At 35.6% G+C, this 21,887-nt stretch overlaps 1 protein-coding gene across 7 annotated transcripts in view; it reads right to left on the bottom strand.

Annotated features, from left to right (window-relative positions):
• The window catches only part of CD47 (CD47 molecule), a 52,125-nt gene that overhangs the window by 17,238 nt on the left and 13,000 nt on the right, over positions 1-21,887 (bottom strand). For all 7 annotated transcript variants that reach the window (XR_006732709.1, XR_006732708.1, XR_006732706.1 and 4 more), the window contains exons 3-6: positions 15,263-15,352; positions 3,167-3,274; positions 1,838-1,930; positions 714-806 (exon numbers count right to left, since the gene is read on the bottom strand). Coding sequence is in view for 3 of the 7 variants with exons in the window: in XM_045540349.1 (XP_045396305.1) it covers positions 714-806; positions 1,838-1,930; positions 3,167-3,274; positions 15,263-15,352 (384 nt within the window). In the remaining 4 variants the exon portion in view is untranslated. The remainder of the gene's footprint in view (positions 1-713; positions 807-1,837; positions 1,931-3,166; positions 3,275-15,262; positions 15,353-21,887) is intronic.

Raw genomic sequence — 21,887 nt, 5'->3', positions numbered from 1 at the left:
TTTATTTACAGTTACAAAACACTGAAAGCAATCAAGATGTCCCTCAATAGGGGAATGCATAAACAAACTGTGGCACATCCACACAATGGAATATTACCCAGCTCTAAAAAATAATGAGCTATTAAGCCATGAAAAGACATGGAGGAAACTTAGATGTATATTTCTAAGTGAAAGAAGCCAATCTGAAAAGGCTACATATGGTAGGACTTCAACTATAAGATATTCTGGAAAACGCAAAATTATGGACACAGTAAAAAGATCAGCATTGCTGGGGTTTGGGGAGAGAGAGGGATGAATAGGCGAGCACAGGCGATATTTAGGGCAGTGAAACTATTCCGTATGATACTACAATGGTGGACACATGTCACCATATGTTTTTCAAAGCCCACAGAACATACACCATAAGTGAACCCTAATGTAAACTATGAAGTTTGGGCAATAATGATGTTGTCAATGTTGGGTCATCAATTGTAACAAAAGTACTACTTTGGTGGGGGATCCTGAGGGAGGCTGAGGCTGTGGGGTGTATGGAGGGGGTGGGGGTACAGGGGAATTCTCTGTACTTTCCAATCAAGTTTTCTATGAACCTAAAACTGCTCTAAAAAAATAAAGTCTATATATTAAAAGAAAAAGAAAAAAAGAACAAGGAAAAGAAAGAAGAGCTCTGTCCAACAGTAATCCAAATCAGGACTACAGAAGGATGTGACTCTTACCCGAAATACAGAGACTCAATCCAACCACAGCGAGTATATAGGCCAGCATCTGAATAACCAATATGACAATGATGAAGGAGTGAATCCCGATTGCTGGGCGAAGGAAAAAGATTAAACAGAAGTATGTTCAGCGCATTTAAGAAGTAATCACTCCTATTTTTGCATTTGGTGCAATCAGGAATATCCTATGACTAAAGACCAACTCTGGAGTTCCTTGTCAGGTGGTAGATGCTTTCCCAGTGACCTAACCCTTCCACACAAGTAGTCAGATCCAAATTCACACGTTTATCAGCCTTCTATTTTCACAGTTAGCTAAGCTGGACTGGCAGTCCTTATCCCAACTCTTAGAACAATGCTGCTTTTACCTCACTTGTACATTTTGCAGTTGGGATGGCTATTATGTTTGGCTTCTTCACATGCACACAGAATTGCTTTGGTGGAGAGAATCATTAGCAAACTTGATTGTAAACATCAGACTCTATCTTGTGTATCTAGAAGATCTATAATTTTATAACAAATCAATACCTTTCTGATGTACAGTAAGTCAGACATAGACTCTAAGATCAAGTGTTAAATGTAACTAACAAACATATGTTAGTGATTTATTTTCAAAATGCAGTAAAAATCATACTAATCATAGTTTGGATATCTATACCATCTTTTAAAACTAAAGTGTCAAGGTCTGCTAAGAACTAAAAAAAATATGTTTCTACTATTTGTGATTTATAACACCATTTTATAGAACTAGTCTTTTTAATGGAGATGGTTAGCAAAAGAAGAGAACGGCTATACTTAATTTCTACTTATAAATTCAAAAAAACTAAAATTAGAATATGAAGATAATTATTAAGGTATTATATAGAATAATTTAAAATCATGCTGACCGGTATAAAATACATATGAAAATCACTTTTTTCAAAATAATTGAATGCCTTGAAGACCTAGGATAACCTTAAAATTAATCCAAATGGAAAAATGTCACTTAAGAACAGCATGGAAAATCTTTTAATAAATCAGTATTTATTGAATTGTAAAAAGAAATCCATGTAAGACTATTTACACCAAAAGTGACTTTTTAAAATGAAAATTGTAGGCAAAATGATGCAGTAATAACAAATACTCACTTGTTTTAAACACATAGTAATGAAGTAATAATAATAATCCTGTAGTAGTTACAATTAAACCAAGTCCAGTAGAATTCTTTATTGAATATTCACCTGTTAATAAATAAAAATATTTAAAATATTTTCCTACATACTTTCTACTCTTCAGGACACTAAAGTATTTAATTTATTAAATGTATTAATCTCGATAATACTCTTATAAACTAAAAGGCTTAAAAATATATGTTTCCCCCAAAGCTTCGGACAAAATAAGTGATTATTTTTCGATTACTTAAGACCAAACTTAAAACATGTGAATCTCAACATGTTGAAAGCTTGGATTGGCTTTACCTCTTTCCTAATTATCTTACAGAATTCCAAATGAGGAATTTTGTAGTCATCTTCTACCATTCCCTTCATTTGCCATATTCAATGTGTCCCAAAGTCAAATTAATTGTTCTTTCAAGTTGTCTTCTGAATTCATCTCCTTCTGCCCCATGCCCTCACTAACTCCAGAGGCAAATAGAGCTGCCAAATTTGTCCCTACATGTTACACCTGTATTGCATGCTTCTCTAAAAACAACAATGGTGTACTACAGCCTACCACTTTGAGTCCTGGGCTTTCTTTGCTTTTCTTTTCATGTGCTATACACCCTTATTTCCCAGCCCCACTCTCCTCCTCCAAATGCAACTGCCATTTCAGGAAAATCTAGTTCCATTCCATGTCCCTGTAACACTGAAGTTTGCCTCTGTAGTGGGTGGAATGGTAGCCTTAAAGGCATTTCCATCTGCTAATCCCTAGAACCTGTGAATATTACTTTATATGGCAAAAGAGTATTGCATTACATGGCAAAAGATGTGATTAAGTTAAAGACCTTAAAAAAGAGGAGCTTATCTTGGATTATATGGGTGGGCCCTAGTTGAGAGGCAGAGGGAGATATGACCAAAAAAAAAAAAAAACCTAAAACAAAACAAAACACAAACCAACAAAAAACAATCACACAGAGGTGAAGACAAAGGTAGAAGAGAAGGCAATGTGACCACAGAGGCAGATATTGGAGTTACGCTGCCACAGACGAAAGAATGCCAAGGACTGTCATTCCTCAGCAAATATAGAAGCTAGAAGAGGCAAGGAATGAATTCCACCCCAGAGCCTCGAGAGGGAGTGTGGCCCTGACGACACACCCTAATTTCGGACTTATGGGCTCCAGAGCAGCAAGAGAATTTCTGTCGTTTTAAGCCACCTAGTTTGTGGTAATTTGTTCCAGCAGCCCTAGGAAACTAATACCCTCCCCCTTGGAACACACTCATTTACATCCTACGTTCCCTCCTAGCAACTGTACATCTTACCTGGGACAAAAAGAATGGCTCCAACAATGATAATCGCAGTGGTCACTAGTCCAACAACAAGTACAGCAATGGTTATCTCATCCATATGAGTGGATTTATATTTAAGTGCTGAAAAAAAAAAACCAGAAAGAATTATATTAACTCAATCAGGAGTGAATCCATTTTGGTAACTTATAAGGTACAGAGACAAACTAGCACACTTACTATAATTGACTAACCTCTGAGGAACAACTTCATACCATCAAATCACTTCACATCTTTTTCATAAGCAAATGGACAGGGTCATGACAGTATAAACATGGATGCTGAATTTACAGGTGACGCCTTTGTCCCTTACACTTTAAAGAATGAAGTTCTACATGTCAGGCTTTCTCAGTTGAGGCATTATTAACATTTTGAGCTAGATAAGTCTTTGTGTGGGGGGCTGCTCTGTGCATTACAGAATATTTAGCAGCATCCCTGGCCTCTCCATACTAGACGCCAGTAGCAGCCTCCAGTTATGTCAATCAAACTGTCTCCAAGCAATGCCAATGTCCCCTGATGAGCAAAATCACCCCAGAATGACAATACAACACTCAGGTACACCACGCTGATGGGAAATAACTGGCTGTTTAACAATATCAAGAAAAAGAGAACTTTGTTCCACCTTACATAAAATTAGTAAACCATTTAGAAATCTGGATATTTTGTTTTGAGAAAGAGGATAGAATAAACATTGGCCAAATCACACACCCTTGTGAAATCCTAAGGAAGAAAAAAGCTTAAGTTGTTCAACTAAAATATTTTAATAAAAATAAACTACAGAGATTCGACAGAATTCATCATACATATTATTGCTTCTAATGCTAGCTCTATTGTCAAGTATCTAGTACCATTCCTGAAAGAATAATGTAATGGATAAGCCTAAAAATATTATTTCTTTTACTACATATTGACCTTTTTGTTTTGGTTAATATTGAAATTAACTTTTATCAACAAAGTTGTTAAAGGTAACCTCAAAGCAAATTTGAATAGCAGAGTGAAACAGAGTGTGTGACTGAAATGCTGCTGTATTCCATCCACACATGGAATTCTCCATGCCAGTAATCAATGGGCAACTGTCGTGAGGGGGAGAATATTTTTAAATGTTATATTTAGCATTTAATTTTCCTCTGCTAAAAATCACAGATTAAATATAGTAAAAACAACAAATAGGCCCCTAAATGACCATGATAAAATCTATGTTTAAGGTATACTATAGGCAACTGAAGAGTTTTTGAATCTCTATCTACCTATATTTTAGATTATAACCTCAATTTTAGTCTAGAGGGAGAAGGAGGTCTAAGCAATAAATAACCAACCCTGAAGCTGAATAACTGAAATTCACATTAAACAGAAAAGAGAAATACACATTAATCAGAAAATATCTTATGGCAAGTTCCCCAATTTTTATTTGATCTGTTACCTCCACCCAGTCTTGGAGCTTATGTGACCCCTAGTCAGTCATATCCCTGCCTTGTTATAAGGCACAGAGTTTTCACAGCTTCCCTGTCTTCTAGGCTCAAATACTAGGCAGAATGAAATTGAGTGTATGGGTCACAAAAGGCACAGACAGAAAAAGAAATGTTCTCTAGACATACGTCATGCTTTCCATTTAAATTCTATGTATATTGTTATCTAAACAGAATTTGAAAGTTCTGCAAGGGGTTATAAAATTGAAGTTCTGTCAAACGCACCTCAAAATCAAACATTCTTAAGAGACTCTTTCAGGTTTAATTCAACACATAAAAGAGCTACTAAGATCAAGCAACAAGAATTTGCCTTAGAGTATAGTAAAATTTCATGCAAAAGGTTGACTTATGTTATTCTTAAAAAAAATAAGAGTTTGAATCTCATATAAAATTCCACCTCTTCAGGCTTAGAAGAGCTGCTATAGGAGAAAATAATGCCCACAATAGCAACAAAAATAAAATACCAAAAAATACTACTATAGTCAGTGTTAGACCATAGAATGGCTTTTCTCTTGGAGTATAAGTGCACTATGTGTTGGATATAGCTTTAGTTCCTGTTGATTGATTCAACTACTACTTATTTTCAAGGCTACCTTAAATTCAGCCTTACATTATAATAGCAGCCATTTCCAACAAATATACAGGTTGAACATCTTAAATCTGAAAAAATCCAAAATCTAAAACACTTCTGGTCCCAAGCATTTTGGATAAAGACACTTAACCTGTATTAGTGGGGTCGACTTAAGTAATCACAGGTAATGAAAAAGTATCTCCATGGTTTTTTTTAGTGAACCTTCTTAAAGAGTTTCTTTAGGCTCATTTTCTTTGCTCATATTGCCCACATTTAAGCAAGTGAAGGGTATGTATCTTGTTGCTAGCCCAGTTGTCAATTTTCTCAGTGTCGCTAACAGGCAAGGAATCTGATATAGATGCGATAGAACCCAATAATCTCAAGGACCTTTTACTGGTGATCTTTTATTGTCCATTAATAAATGGATTTATCCTTATTTATCAAATTTATCAAAACATTAAATGCAACAAAGAAAATAAATTCAAGTAATTCCCCAAATGCTTAGCATTAAGATAAAAATAATTTAATGTGTTCTTAACAGCAGGCTCTTATCAAACTTCCTGGTATGATTTTCCGGCTGCTTGGCAAGACAATCTGCCTGCTTTTAAAGATTCCCCTCAGCTAAAACTACTGAAATCAATACACAAAATATATGAAGAATAATAGTATTTACATTTTTAACAACAAAAAAATATGCCTGACATAGGAATACCAAATATCATGGGAGACAATATAACATTTTTGTGAACAAATTAGGAATTCTACAATTTTCCCTTCTATATCTTCCATAAAAAAATTAGACTTAGCAGGTTACTTCTCAGAAATGTGTTGGGTTGATTCATTTATTTGTTCTATGAATATTTACTGTGTACCGACAATGTACCAGGCCCTTTTATTAGTCCAAATCACAGAACAAGTGGAAGATTTCTTTACTCAACAATAATTGATTGAGCACTATCAATCTATGTGACAATCACTGTTCCAAGTCTGTCAGTGAACAAAAAAGGCAAACACGAGGCCTGCCTCAAGGCCCTTACGTTCTAATAGGTGAGTGTGTGTCTTTGAGGGTTGGGGGCTGTTACTTGCAGATCTTCTTCCCCAGTTAAACAGAGGGTGAGGACTTACTCCAGTCTAAGAAAGCTCCTTTATGTATTTAACCTTTCAAATCCATGTGAGTAAAGCAATGACATGCCCCTTTAGCCACCTGAAGAAACAGCTAATGTTATGAATAGAAAATAAGGTTTTCTGTTCTCTTTGTGACTGATAGAAAGCACATATAAGATAAAACGTAGGTTGGGGATGATGAAACCTAGTGAAATTACTAAGTCAACTTGGGGATAAAATCAAATCTATCATGTTAAGGTTTCAAGATACTCTCAAGACTGGATTTGACCTGCCCATACAGGCCCATATAGATTGCAGTCCATCCAACAAAACCCCAAAATCCAAGATTTCAACATCTGCTCAAAGACATGACAGTTAGAGGGTCCCTTACCGAGTGATCAGTAAGTGATCAGAGAAACAGGAAGGCTTTCCAGTATAACGCGTATCAGATTAAGACTAACTCATACAGGGAGATGTGTTTGATTTCATTATTACAGGGCTGTTTTCTGATACCTTCAGGAAAGTAATTTTAGAATCTTTTTGGTGTCTGTTGAACTGAAAATCAATATTGTTTTCAATGCAGAATAAAGCACATCTGGTAACTTTTTACATAAAATTATAATATCAATTTTGAAAATTGTTTAAATTACTATTTTTCAAATATTTAGCACATTCATTTAAACACACACACACTAAGGCTTTGTGAAAGTGGTGCTGGAAAAAACAAACATTAATGCCAATTATATGCTGGTTACTTACCAGAAGGGAAGTAAAATAATTTTATAATAAACTCCATACACTATCCAATTTGCTCTGATGAAACAATTTTGTACAATGAATACTGACTAGACATCACGTTCCCAGTCCATAGGAACTAGAAATAAAAGAGCCTAGGCTTTGTGCAGCAAATTCTTTCAATATAAAAGATTAAAGAAGGGGATGTCCAACAGACTAACTTCCTTTTCTTGGCTTCAAACTTTTCTTGGTCTCGATGATGGTTTCAAAATTTCAGAGTTTATGAAGGAAGTTGGGATATCTGGAAAGGCTCAGGGGATTAGTAACTACATTTCTATAAAAAAGTAAAATGCTGAGCTAAAGTTTTATTCAGTTCTGCCTACAATAAAACTAGCACATGATCACATTGTTTAATAACAGAATGTGATTATGTGGACAGGACCAAGGGAAAGCACTGGGAGTCCAAGATGGTTGAATAGAATTCACAGTAAACTTAATAACAAAGTCCTATTATTAGGGGCTATCAACCAGGTCATAGAATGATTATTTGTAATAATATTTGTTGCAATGATATCTTTCTTGTATACATGTGTCCTAGTTCAAATTAGAATATGTCTTCATTTCTTCAGAATGATTTTTCTAATCAATGAAGAAACTCTCTGTTTTGTTACTTCTTTTAAATGTGCTTTCATGGCCTAATTACTTTCATTATTAAGCTGGTCCTCAAGTCTGGATTCAAGGACTTAATAGGAATCTCAAGGCTGCTGTGATGGAGAATTTTTTTTCCTTGAATTTCCTAACAATGATTCCTACAGGAACATCTACCCAAATATCTCTGACCAAAATCCCAGTGGAATAATCTTGAGCAGGGAGGAGAAAGTTAGAAAGGAAAGGGAAAGATGTCTAGAACATATGAATTTGAAATAAATTACAATAGTCTTCACTTTGCACTGTTCTGATATTCATGAATTCCAGTAACCATGGTTTAGTTAAATAAGTTCCCCAAAACACAGTTCAAATTTTAATCACCACAATACATTAACTGAGTAACTGCATAAGTACAACTTCACTGCTATCTCTTCAGTCAACAAATCACTACATAAATAGCAGATGTGCACCATGATCCATGATCAATCATATCACATCTTTTGAAGACTGTTGGTGACTAATCATTGCACATCTGTTATTCAGATCATGCAAAGGCAGCAAAGCATGGAATTGTGTTACCTCCTTGTATTCCAGTGATAAACCCACATGATATTTTATAATGAACAATCAAAAGAGGAAAGTAGGCAAGAAAGAGTAAAGAGCAAAGAAATAAAAACTGATAAATCCTGAGTACAAAATTCAAACAGACCATTAATGGAGTAAGAGAACAAATGGCTGATTGTGGGAAGGTGGGACACTGGTGCCACACAAGAGACTCTAGAGGTGCAGCCAGAGGAACTCAGTGAAGGTAGACATACTGGCATAAATGAGCAAAGTGAGGAGGAGGTTATAACAAAAAGAATGAAGATTTCCCAGAGGAAGTGACTCTGGCAAAACAAACAAACAACAAAACACACGCGCACGCCCACACACACACACACACACACACAAACTTTAAACATTAAAGTAACTCTTTCATGACATTGAGAGCACAAAGGATAACATGTTGGAAGCTGATCTACACTTAGAAAAAAATATGACAATTCACAGAAGCTTTTCAAAAAGCGACAAATGGCCAATAAACATATGAAAAAATGCTCAACATCACTAATCACTAGGGAAATGCAAATTAAAACCACAATGAGATCTCACCTTACTCCTGTGAGAATGGCTTTTATTAAAAAGTCCAAAAACAGTAGATGCTGGCGTGGATGGGGAAATGAATGCTTATACACTGTTGGTGGGACTGCAAATTAGTACAATCTCTATGGAAAACAGTATGGAGATTCCGCAAAGAACTGAAAGTAGACTTACTGTTTGATCTAGCAATCCCACTACTGGGTATTTACCCAAAGGAAAAGAAGTTTTTTTATTAAAAAGATACCTGCACTTAAATGTTTATTTGTAGTACAATTCACAAGCGCAAAGATGTAGAATAAACCCAAGTGCCCATCAATTCATGAGTGGATTAACAAAATGTGGTATATATACACTATGGAATACTGCTCAGCCACGAGGAAGTATGAATTAAGGCCTTTGGCAACAATGTGGATGGAACTGGAAACCATTATCCTAAGTGAAGTATCTAAAGAATGGAAAATCAAACACCACATGTATTCTCTATTAAATTGGAACTAACCAATGAGCACACATGTGTACAAAGGGAAGTAAAACTCAGTGGAAATCAAGTAGGAGGGAGAGAAGAGAGGGGATGGGCAAAAGCCTAACTAATGGGTACAATGAACACTATCTGGGTGATGGGCACACTTCTAATCCTGACTCAAACATAACAAAAGCAATCCATGAAATAATAATTTTTTAAAAATTTAAACATTTAAAAAATTTTTTAACAATGACAATTCACCAAGGCATAGAAAAGATGCTTGCTCTATATCCAAAATTATGTAAGAACACGAGTGTTGTTCAAACTACTCTTGATAAAATAATTCTCAATGTTTTTAATGATATAATTTACCATGTACTAAATATTAGTTTACTATTGTGTTTTCATTTCCCAATGCAATTATTGTTGATAGTAAGTGAGTTTTTAAATGTTTTGACAAAAAATTTTAAAAGTCATGGAACAATAGTAATTTTTCTCATTCATTACTAAGATTGCTTTGCAAAGTTTCAGCTCACATGGTCATGTTTGTGGTCTTGCAGTTCTGTGCAAAGCAAAGATTCCCTGTATAGAACAAAAGGAAAGGTTCCCTGTATAGGAAAGGAAAAGAAAGAACAGATAGGCTTATGTCAAAGAATTTCACAATGTTAGCCAGTTCTTTACATATAGTTGGACCTTAATTCTGCAAGAACTAGAAGACTATGTGGATAGCACTTGAAATCATTTAGTAACCATCTAAATGATAGAAAGAACCTGTTATGATATCAAAGAATTAGGAGAACCCTTGAAAATCAGCTAGGAACTTAATTGTCAGTGGAGGGGCAGACTGAGTTAGTATTGCTTTCAGAACACAAAGTGTCTGAAAGGCAACACTATCAATGAAGGCTTGGCGTTTGAGTCTACTATTCTCTGAGCTGTTTGCTAAGCATACAGATCCTGCTTAAAAGTTTGTAAGTTAAAGCTAAAGGCAAAGATATTTGGGAGCATTTCCCTGTAAGGGACCTTTGTCTTTGAAACGTGGCCTAGGGCTCACCAAGTCCTGGCTGGGCTTTGGGAGTTTAGAAGTTTTCACAGGCTTCTTCCTCAGTAGGACCCACAGCATCAGGAGATACAGTTCAGGATATAGTTCTGGTATAAAAAAAGTCTTTCTTCTCAAAGAAAGGGCATGACCTGCTGTCTTTAATGAAATTTTAGCCTAGTAAAGGCCAAGGTTTTATCTTGGATCACAAAAAGACTCACATGCAGAACCAGAAAAACCACTGAGAGAAATCCCCTGTAGTCAAGGGCAGACCATATATAGTAATTAGGAGAAGTTAAAGAGAACTAGAAATCTGGAAAGTAAAAGTCAAGGGGTCTGAGTTACTATTAATACCTTAAGGACTGTAAGATACCAGATCCTATAAAACACACAACCAAGCAGGTGGAAAAGAGAGGCACTTTCCTATTTGGTGGAAGCTCAGGCCATGAACAGGAGGCCTCTTACAAAGGGCTCTTAACAGCAAAGTTAGGTTCAGATCTATGCAGGACATGACAGAAGGCAAAAGACAGGCATGCGTACATGTCTCCTCAGCCGAAACGTGAGCACTACCAAGCCAGGGCAATATGAGCTTCACTTCTGTATTCCAAGCATTTAGCCTAGTGCCTAGCAATCGTAGGCACCCTGTCAATAGGTATTTGCAGATTAAATAAACAAATTAGGTTAACATTCTGCTGTATCAATAAGTTTCATCTAATCATCTAGTGTGTGCACCTAAATATAGGTTCACCCTTTACGGAAAGAAAATCCTCAAAATAACTTCAAAACAGGGAGGAACTATAGTGTAGTGCTAAACAGCATTGGTTTAAATCCCAGTACTATTAGCAAATGGCTGCATAATTATGAGCAAATTGCCTAACCTGTTTTCGTGTAGGTTAGAAACTTGTGCCTCAGTTTCTCATCTACCATATAGGAATAACAATAGTACCTATGCCCATTGCGTGCTTGACAGAAATGAATGTGATTTCAGATGTAGAATATTTTGCACAGTGCCTGTCACACAGAGCAAAAGTATCACAAATGTTTAGCTACTATTATCAACGCCTTTAAATGAGTCCAGGCTGGGTGAATCAAGTACAAAGACACCTCTTCCACACACGTACACATACCGCATCTACTTGTTTTAAGATGAGCCAAAAAATATTTCTTTAGGTTCAAAAGTATGTTCCTTAAAATACGACCAGTAGAAAAAATATAAAAAAGAACATTCAACCTCACTAACACAAAAATAAAAATCAAAACAACATGCTTTTTCACCCATCAAATTACCAAAGATTTTAGAATTATAATAATGTCAGGACTGTGAGGTAAAAGACAGGTATTCTCATCTGTAATAGTAATTGATACAATGTTTCTGGAAATATTTTGGCAGCATATAACTAGAGCCTTAAAATATCTCTGCCATTTCCAGGCTTACATATCTTTAGTAGAGTTATTTTCATAGTATCAAAAAAAAAATTGGAAACATCCTAAAATCCATCAAGATGAGAGTTAAGTAAATTATAGTACATCCACAAAAGTAGAGCACAGGCAGTTATAACAAGATTTCTGAAGACATAGGGGGATAATCAGAATGCACAAGTGTGTAAGCTATATGAGTCCATTTATGGTTTTCTTTTTTAAAAAAGGTAACAAAAAGGAATAGAAAAAAACAAAGGAAACAGAAAATTCCCTAGAATACACCAATAGTTTATTTCTAGGCTTTGAGACTCCAGATGATTTCTGTTTTTTCTCTATAACTTCCTACATAGTGTAAGGTGTTCTAAAGTGGCATGTATTACTTTAGGTCAGGAAAAAAACCTGTAAAGCTCATTTTATAAAAATTCAGCTGATAGTGAACAGATTCACTCCTGGTTCATTCTGCTAAAAATGATGTCACTAATAATGCCATCATCAGCAAATGTCCATCAATCCAAACTCAACAAATCACACTAATGTGAAATAATTTCACAGTCTTCCCTGCCCAAATCATATGACTTAGCCCTTAAAGCCTGGGTCTGCCAATATGGTTAAAAGCTTTCCCTAATATCAGTGATGACAGAATAGGTCTTGATGCTGCACCAGCATCTTGATATAAAAGGCTTACTGTCTTGAAAGTGCGAGTTGTGAAATGACTTGACAGTTGCCACTTTCAGCCCTTTCTTCCCTTTTTTATCATTTTAGACAAAAGTTGAGAACATCTCTGAAATCACTAAGCAATTCCAGAGTGCCATACATTGAGAAAAGCTCTTAAAACATAATCAGTCATCTCCCTACCATTTTTATATATCACTGTAGACACACATGGCTTAAACTTCTGAGTAAAAGTAAAATTCATGAAATACGGAATATTGTAGTGGCCAACCTACTACAATATTTTACTAGCTTTCAGTATTTTAAAGGTTGCAGAATAAATTAAATCAGTATTATTTATTCCTTGCCTGGATAAATTTTTACTGGTTTTCAGGATACTATAGGGAAAGTAGGAATAAAACTTACATTTTAAAAGTTTAAAAATTTAGACTGTCACCTCAGGATTTCAGTAATTTAGTAAATTACCTTAACCAAAATAGGCAAATATAGTTGAGTATAAACATTAATCAGAATGCATATTACCTATGGACCTAGTAATGACAATTCTATATTGTTGATGCTAAATCTGATGCAGCATCACGATTTGCTTCAGAAGTCTGGTTATATGAGTGTTACAGGAAAGCAAGATCACAAAACACAACTCTCCCATGGCTGCCTCTTTAGAGGCTACAGAACTGCATGAAGAGGATGACAAAACATGGTTCCAACTGGGCCTTTCCAAGAGTGAACATATGTACACAGTGAAATTCAAACTGGGAAAATAAAAAGAGGGGAATCTAAATTCTCCAAAGTATAACATTCTATCTTAACACTAAGGTAGCCTGTTACTGTTTACCAAATAAAATATTATGTATGTAAGTGTTCTGTAAATATTAAAATGCTACATGAATTTAGGTGTTGTTATTACTAATATTCCCACTATTCATTCTTGAGAGATTAAAACAATACCACCATCATCATATTTCACAGATTCTAGAAAAAATAATTCTATGCTTTGTTGGGAACCACAAAAGAACCTGAGTAGCCAAAGCAATCTTAAGCAAAAAGAAAAAATCTGGAAACATTACATTATCAGACTTTAAACTATACTCGAAGGCAATAGTAACCAAAACAGCATGGTATTGGTACAAAAATGGAGACATAGACCAATGGAGCAGAACAGAGAACTCGGATATAAAACCATCCACATACAGTCGCTTGATCTTTGACAAAGCAGACAACAATATACATTGGGGAAAAGAAGTCCTATTCAATAAATAGTGGTGGGAAATTGGATAGCCACAGGCAGAATAATGAAACAGGATCTATATTTCTCACCATTCATAAAAATTAATTCAAGATGGATAACAGACTTAAACTTAAGGCACGAAACCATGAGAATTCTAGAGGAAAACGTAGGAAAAACTCTTGTAAATATTGGCCTAGGCAAAGAATTTATGAAAAAGACCCCACCGGTAATGACAGCAACAAACAAAATAAATAAATAGAACTTGATTAAATTAAAAGCTTCTGCACAGTTTAGGAAATAATTAACAGAGCAAACAGACAACCTACAGAATGGGACAAAATATTGACGAGGTATACATCGATAAAGGGCTAATAATCAGAAACTACAAAGAACTCAAGCAAATCTGCAAGAAAAAAACAACCCCATTAAAAGTGGGCAAAAGACATGAACAGAAGCTTTTTAAAAGAAGACAAATGGCCAATAAACATATGAAAAAATGCTCAGTGTTACTAAATCTTCAGGGAAATGCAAATTAGAAACCACAATGGGATCTCACTTTACCCCTGTTAGAATGGTTGTTTTATTACAAAGTCCAAAAACAGTAGATGCTGGTGTGGATGAAGAGAGAAAGGAATGCTTATACACTGTTGGTGGGACTGCAAATTAGTACAACCTCTACGGAAAACATTATGGAGATTCCTTAAAGAACTGAAAGTAGACCTACCATTCGATCTAGCAATCCCACTACTGGGTATTTGCCCAAAGGAAAAGAAGTCATTTTATCAAAAAGATAAATCTAAGATTTATTCCTATTTTCCCTGTAGTAGTACCTGAAGACTAGTAAACATTTATCCAGGCAAGGAATAAATAATACTGATTTAATTTATTCTGCAACCTTTAAAATATTGAATGTTTATTGCAGAACAATTCACAGTTGCAAAGATGTGGAATCAACCTAAGTGCTCATCAATTCATGAGTGGATTAATAAATTATGGTATGCATACACTATGGAATACTACTCAGCTGCAAAGAAGGATGAATTAAGGCCTTTGCAACAATGTGGATAGAACTGGAAACCATTATCCTAAGTAAAGTATCTAAAGAATGGAAAAACAACACCACATGCACTTGCTATTAAATTGGAACCAACCAATGAGCACACATGCACACAGAGGGAAGTAAAACTCAGTGGAAATCAAGTAAGGGGGAGAAGGGAGGAGTGGATGGGCAAAAACCTAACCAACAGGCACAATGAACACTATCTGGGTGATGGGCACACTTATAACCCTCACTCAAGCATAACAAAAGTGATCCATGTAAGTAAAAATATTTGTACCCCCATAATATTTTGAAATAAATAAATAAATAAAAACAACAACAAATAAAAAAACCATCTTCTTAGGAATCAAAAGTGAACTGTAGCAAAATATGGGCAACAATGTACAATTCAAGGGCAAACTGCATATTCTTATTTATTACAATAATACTCTTCCTAAAACAACTTATTTAAATAAAATATTTCACTAATAATGCCTCCTAGAAATAAAAATTTCATCACTGAATCATAAATGCAAAGTTGGAATACTTACTTTTAATACCAAACTGTCCCCAAAACAGAAGTACAGCAAAAATCGGGAAAATAACAATGAGAATATTTTCATTTGGAGAAAACCATGGAACTGGGGAGAAAGAAAACAAAAATCACAATTAATGTTTACTATAATTATTTCCAATCCTGCAAATGGTCTATAACATATATTTTAATGTGGAGATGAAAATAAAAATGATTAAAGCAGTGGCCTTGATTCTTACATGTATTTATATATTTTTTGTGTATATACATACACAAAACAAATTATACATAATTTACTTATATAACAAATTTTATTTATGAAACAAAAAACTATAGTTACTGTTTCTTAAATTTTTACTAACCTATATTTTATGGAAGGTGGTAATACAGCACGGTAGCTGAGAACAGGGCTCTGTGGCCACAATGCCTGGGTTTGAACCCAACTCTAATTCAACAATCTATATAACCTTGACAATGTCTTAACACCTCTCTGTTCTTCAGTGTCCTCCATTGTTACCTGGGTATAGCATATTAATAGTACCTACACCTTGAAGGACTGTTATAACTACTAACAGTTAATAAAGTATATGCAAAGGGCTTGAAACAAAGCTCAGCACTTACCAAGTACTCAGTAATGTTAACTAGTAATATAATTATTATTATATGTTTGTATGTTGAATATATGTACGTGTAAAGTGCCAAGAGTTTACCTTTAAGCAACAGTGAAGTGTTCCTGTAAAGACTGACTCAGGGGACCTACGGGAAGAAGCTCTATCACTAGGTATCCTCTCCATGACTAAGACCAAGAGAAATGAGCCCTGCCTTTTCTCAACTTACTCTGCAATATTAGACTTATTCATGAATAATTGCATGTAAAGTAACATGAGTGGCTTTAGGTTATTAAGGAAGCTGTTATGAAGTGGATTACATTACTTTTACGGTGAAAAGATATCCACACATCCTATATAAAGGAAATTAAGATATTAAGACTTCAAATAAGATTTGTTTAGAACTTTTAAAAAATTAAGTTTAATTGCATTTTCTAAGCCCTTAAGCTCATAATTTTAGCTATGAAATTTCTTCTCTAACAATAAAGCCAGATGAATGCAAGGAAAGCATTCCCACGTTTGCCTGTACCGAGGGCCATGCTGTAGGAAGAGCACTTCTGAATACTGCCCTAAGCAAGCACTGGCGTCCTCTGAAATCAGCACTTCTTCAAACCCTACCCTGCTCTGCCCCGCAGGATCAGTGGGTGAGGACCTTTGTGGCCTTCCATCCCATAATGATAGCCACACACACTTCTTGTATTAAGCTTATGTTAAACCCTGTAAAAATGTTTATATTAATCCCCAGAATATAACAAAATTATGAACTCTTAGAGAAATTAGCTTCTCAGAATCTAGTGTTTTTCCCTATACATACTAGAGACTCAATACAAAGTTACAATAGTCATGATAGTTTAGCAAGTGAATGGAAGACAATTTTTTTGATGCTCCCATGGTTTTAGATCTCTTCCAAGAGATAGATATTTTTAGATACTCTGTATTAATACCTTAATTTCCAACCATATAATTGGTCATCTTCCTATACCCCCCAAAACTCCACTTTAATACAGCATAAAATCCTACCAGAAAAAAATGCTGTGAATCATGCCTAGGTTTTTGATATCTAATGCCCAAAGGATTTGGTAAAAACTCAATGATTTAATAACTATGCTTAATCAATTTATTCCTCCTTATCTACTACTGTCATTATTTTGCTGTGAGTTATGCATATGAACTCTTCAAATTCTCACAATTATCATATGAGGAATTACAAACCCCTCCCTATAGTCAGGGAAACTGAGGCACAGTGAATTAAGGCTCTTAAGCTTCTTAAGTTTTCATGTAGCAAACTGACTCCTGATATTCTCCCACCCACCTCCCATCAAACCTCCCCTCCCAGTTTTCCTCATTTCAGTAGGGGAGACTCCACTTCTCCAGCTGCTCAGGGACAAGAACCTTGGAGTCACTTGACCCCTTGGTTTCTTTCACATCCCACATCTAGTCCAACAGCAAATCCTGCCAGCTCTACCCTCAAAACACAGCCGGTATCTGATCTCATGCTCAGTATGAGCTGACAATGAAGTGTTCTTTCACTGGCCTCGCCCCCTATTGAACAGAACCATCTTAGGATACACTAATAGAAATTATTAGTAAAAATAAGAAGTGCATACGACTCTGGTCTGACCACTAATTTTTCACTTATCCCACAAACATTTATTGAAAGCTCCACCATGGGTAGCTACTCCTCTAGGCTCTTGAAAGTCCAGCAGTGAACAAGGCAGGTGGCCCTGAGCTGGAGGAGGGCAGGACCTGAGGAACAGACTCTCTTGGGGCAGTAAGGAAAGACCTCTGGAGAGAACCTGGAAGACAGCCTTGGATAGGAAGGAGCCTGCCATGTGAAGACAGGGAAGAACAGCTGCCAAAGGAACAAGTCCAAGGAACCAAATGACAGCCACTGTGGCTGGAACTTAGTGATATGAGATCAGATGGGAAGAATCTGCTGGGGCAAGATCATGATGAGTCTTAGTAGCTTGTTAAGAGTTTGGATTTTATTCTAAGATCAAGGACAAGTGACTGGAAGGCTTCAAATAGGGAAGAAAAATGACCTGACTTATTTAAAATCTTCTTTGGCAGCCATGTGAGAATAGATTACAGAGAAGAAAGACCTGCCAGAAAGTTACAGAAACAACGGTGACTTGGAAGGTAGAAGGGTATGACCAACAAATACAGTCCTGAGTTCAGTTTTACTCATCACATTTAAAGATATAACAGGGAACTGCTCCAAAGGAAGATGACTAGAAGGGATATCCTGAAACCATGAGCAATGGCTAAAAGAGCTGAGGATTTTTATCCTAGAGAAGAATAAACTTGGGAGAAATACTAAAGCCCTCCCAGTGAGTGAGAAATTACAGGGGTAGCAAGTTTTAGCTTGACTTAAGGAAGAAATGAGACTGCCTGATAATAGACCAAGATCCTCTGGGAAGTAATAATGTCTCATCATGTCAAGGATTTAGGTAAAAAGTCTGAATGGCCAACTACCTGGGGCACGATAGAAGTAATCTGTGAATTAGATGGTGAGATAAACCACATGACTACTCAAGGACTCCAAGATTCTATGCGGAAATCATAAAAAATATAAGAGACATTTCAATGACAGAAAGAGAGCGGGATTATAGAACAAAAAAATATGATTCTTAATTGGAACTTATCAAAATCACTTGGGGTTTATTCAAGCTTCACACACTCTCCCTTCTCACCCCAAGATTTTAATATGTTCCCTGATGGTAAGTGGGGGATGGCAGTGGGGGGAGATGGATGCCCATGATGCTCTCAGCTTAATATCACTGCTGCAGATTTCTGCTGGAGTTTAGCTCCCGTCACTGACAAGAATGTGTTACCTCTTTCTAATTTATCATATGGGAAAAATTTGAGGATCACTGAATTGGACATTTAAGAACCAACTGAGATGCTGAGGGGAAAAATCCCCAATGTTTTATCTAAAACCATTCATATGCCCATTAAGCTATTGATTTGTTATGGTAGTAGCAGCAGATGATGCTAACTCTTGTTCCCCAAGGGGAAGTAAGACAAGATACGTCTCTGAGACCCCTTTCAGCTCTGAATTTCTATGACACTAAGATAATAAATTAAGCTTGAAATGGACTAAGAACAAGATCAGAAATTTTTTCCCATCTCAGGATTAAGAAAGGTAATCCAAGGGCATCTACATCCTATTCCACCTGAGCTATGGCTAATAACTCCGTCCATCACTCTCCCCCAACTCCTGGTCAGGCAGAGCAATTCCCAGGAAAATTAACTTCTTACTACTGGAAAGGCAAAGAAATGATATTAAGAGGGTGTGGCATATGAATGAGTGTTTAAATTTTGCTTCCAAGCTTAAGTGTTATTAAACCCCAGGATTTCATTTTTCTTATCACTGTGTACAAAAATGAGACAACCTGAAAAAGAGATCACTCTGATCAACTGAATGTGTCTCTCCTTCAAATAGATACATGCAAACCTCCATAAATGCAGAGAACACGTGTCCACCAAAAAACAAACAAAAATCACAGTAACATTTATAACACTAAAATTCAAACCAAATTTTGACTTGATGTTTCAGGATTGTGATGGCTTTTTTGATGTGCTGACTTGGCTAGGCTACAGTCCTCTTATTTAAACAAACCCAGGATTCCAAGGTGGCCCCAAAGCCCCTGTCTGACATACATGCCTTTCATAATGCCCTCCTCTCGTGTGGGGGTAAGACTATGAATGTTAGATTTCATTTCTATAATTATGGTATGTCACCTGGCAAAAGGGAGTTTGCTGATATAATTAAGGTCTCCAATCAGTTGACTTTAAGAAAGGGAGATTATTCTTGAAGGAGAGAAGTCTGACCTAATCAAGAGATCCCTTAAAAGGGTCTGGGCTCTTTCTGGCAAAATGAATTCAATATGAAAGAGAGATTCAACAAAAGGAAAATAGTTGTTACATAGCACTAGAAAACCAATACAAGGATCTTACAATGCTTTTATGTCATCATTATAAACAGTGTATATCATGTTGATAATAAGGGAATTGACAACTTTGTTGAACTTGAACTGAACTTTTTAAATCAAAACTCTAATATCTTAGAGAAAAATAAATTTTAAACTTCCAAGTTTTTATATCATTAATAATATAAATATTAATAACAAATTTTATGACTACTATTATTTACATTAGTGTTTGGTTACTGACCAGGTATTTTCACAGAAACCATATATTTATGGTGGTAAAAATGTTGGGTTTTATAGCCAGAGAGGTCTAGGTTAAAATCCTGGCTGTTACTCTGACCTTGAACAAGTACCTTGAATCTCTTTTGCTTCCCCATTTGTTAATTGGTAAGACCTACATCTATCTCCCAGAGGTCTTGAGAAGATAACAAGACACAACATACATAAAGTATCTGGCATGTGTTCAAATAAATGTTAGGTCATTTTATTCTTCTTATTTGTACTGCAATCACTTCCTTGAAATCAGGGTTAATGTCTTAGTCATCATTGAATCCATAGTGCCTAGCACAGTGTCTGACACAATAAATCTTTGTTAAGTAAGAGAGATGTTATCTTATTGATATCTAGAACATTTCCGCAATGAAGATGGTATCCCCATAGGACTGATAAGAATCTGAGGGCCAGATAAGTTGAGTTTCTCACCCAAGTTTTCTTAAGCTAGAAAATGTCAACACAAAGAAAAATAACTTTCTAAATTCAAATCTGGTGCTCCTTCCATAGTACTATAGTATACATAGGCATCAGAGGTATATAAAACTATATCTTACTGTGTTTCCATGTATTCAGTCCTAGTGCTCAAAAAAAAAAAAAACTCCACACAGAATGGTCACCATTATCTGCATTCTATTAAGTGGAATTCAATTCCCTATTGAGCAATTTCTATTTCTCATTTATGCCTATATCTGTATATCTGCAAGAAAGCACAACATAGTAAAAATGGTTTCTAATACCTATATCCTCAAAGTCCCCATGATAGGTAAGTATCCTTACTTCAACAAATTTGTATTCCATAGTAAGAATCCTTAACTTTTTTGTATTTTTTTCCAGTGAAAAATGGGTGCAAAATAGAGGCACCAGATGCTGGCAAGGATGTAGAGAAACTAGATCACTCTTACGTTTCTGATGGGAATATAAAATGAAACAGCCACTCTGGAAAAAAGCAGTTTGGCACTTTCTTTAAAATCTACACATTCACTTATCATAACAACCCAGTAACTGTATTTCTAAGCATTTATCCCAGAGAAATAAAAACTATGTCTACATGAGAACCTGTACACAATTGTTCGTAACAGCTTCATCTGCAATTACCTCAAACTGGAAACAAGCAAAATGTCCTACAAGAGGTGAAGGTTAAACAAGTTGTGATATACCCACACCATGGGATACTATTCAGCAAAAAACAATAACAACAAAAGAAAAAAGAAAAAAGAAACTACTGATGCACACAACAAACTGGATAGATGTCAAGGGCATTGTGCTGAGTGAAAAGGCCAATCTGAAAAGGTAACCTACAGTATGATTCCATTATAAAACATTGTTGAAATGACAAAATTGAAGATATGGAGGAAAAATTAGTGTTTTCCAGGTAAGAGATAGTAGGAGATAAGGGATGTGACTACAAAGGGTTAGCATGATGGAGATGTGTGTGTGTTGACAGAAGAGCTCTATATTCTGATTGTGGTGGTAGTGACACAAATACACACATGTGATAGAAGGACAGAGAACCACACACACACGCTATGCCATTGTGAACTCCCTGGTTTTGATACTGTGTTATACTTACACAAGAGGTAACCACTGGTGGAGGAGGTGGTTGGGTAAAGAGCACACAATCCCTTTCTATCTTTAAATCTTTCTATGAATCAAAAATTATTTCAAAAAATAAAAATGGGTATAAAGCCAAATGTCTCAAGCCTCTGGTAAAATTTTCTACATTCTCTATAATAAAATAATACTTTCTCATTTTAAGGGCCCAAAAAGAAAGCCTAGTTCTTATTTTCATAGGGTATTTTTGGGGAAAAAAAGGAAATATAAAACAATC

This window comes from Lemur catta, chromosome 1, assembly GCF_020740605.2.
Source record: "Lemur catta isolate mLemCat1 chromosome 1, mLemCat1.pri, whole genome shotgun sequence".
In the NCBI taxonomy this organism is placed as follows: Eukaryota; Metazoa; Chordata; class Mammalia; order Primates; family Lemuridae; genus Lemur; species Lemur catta.
This window is presented reverse-complemented; position numbering and strand designations above follow the sequence as displayed.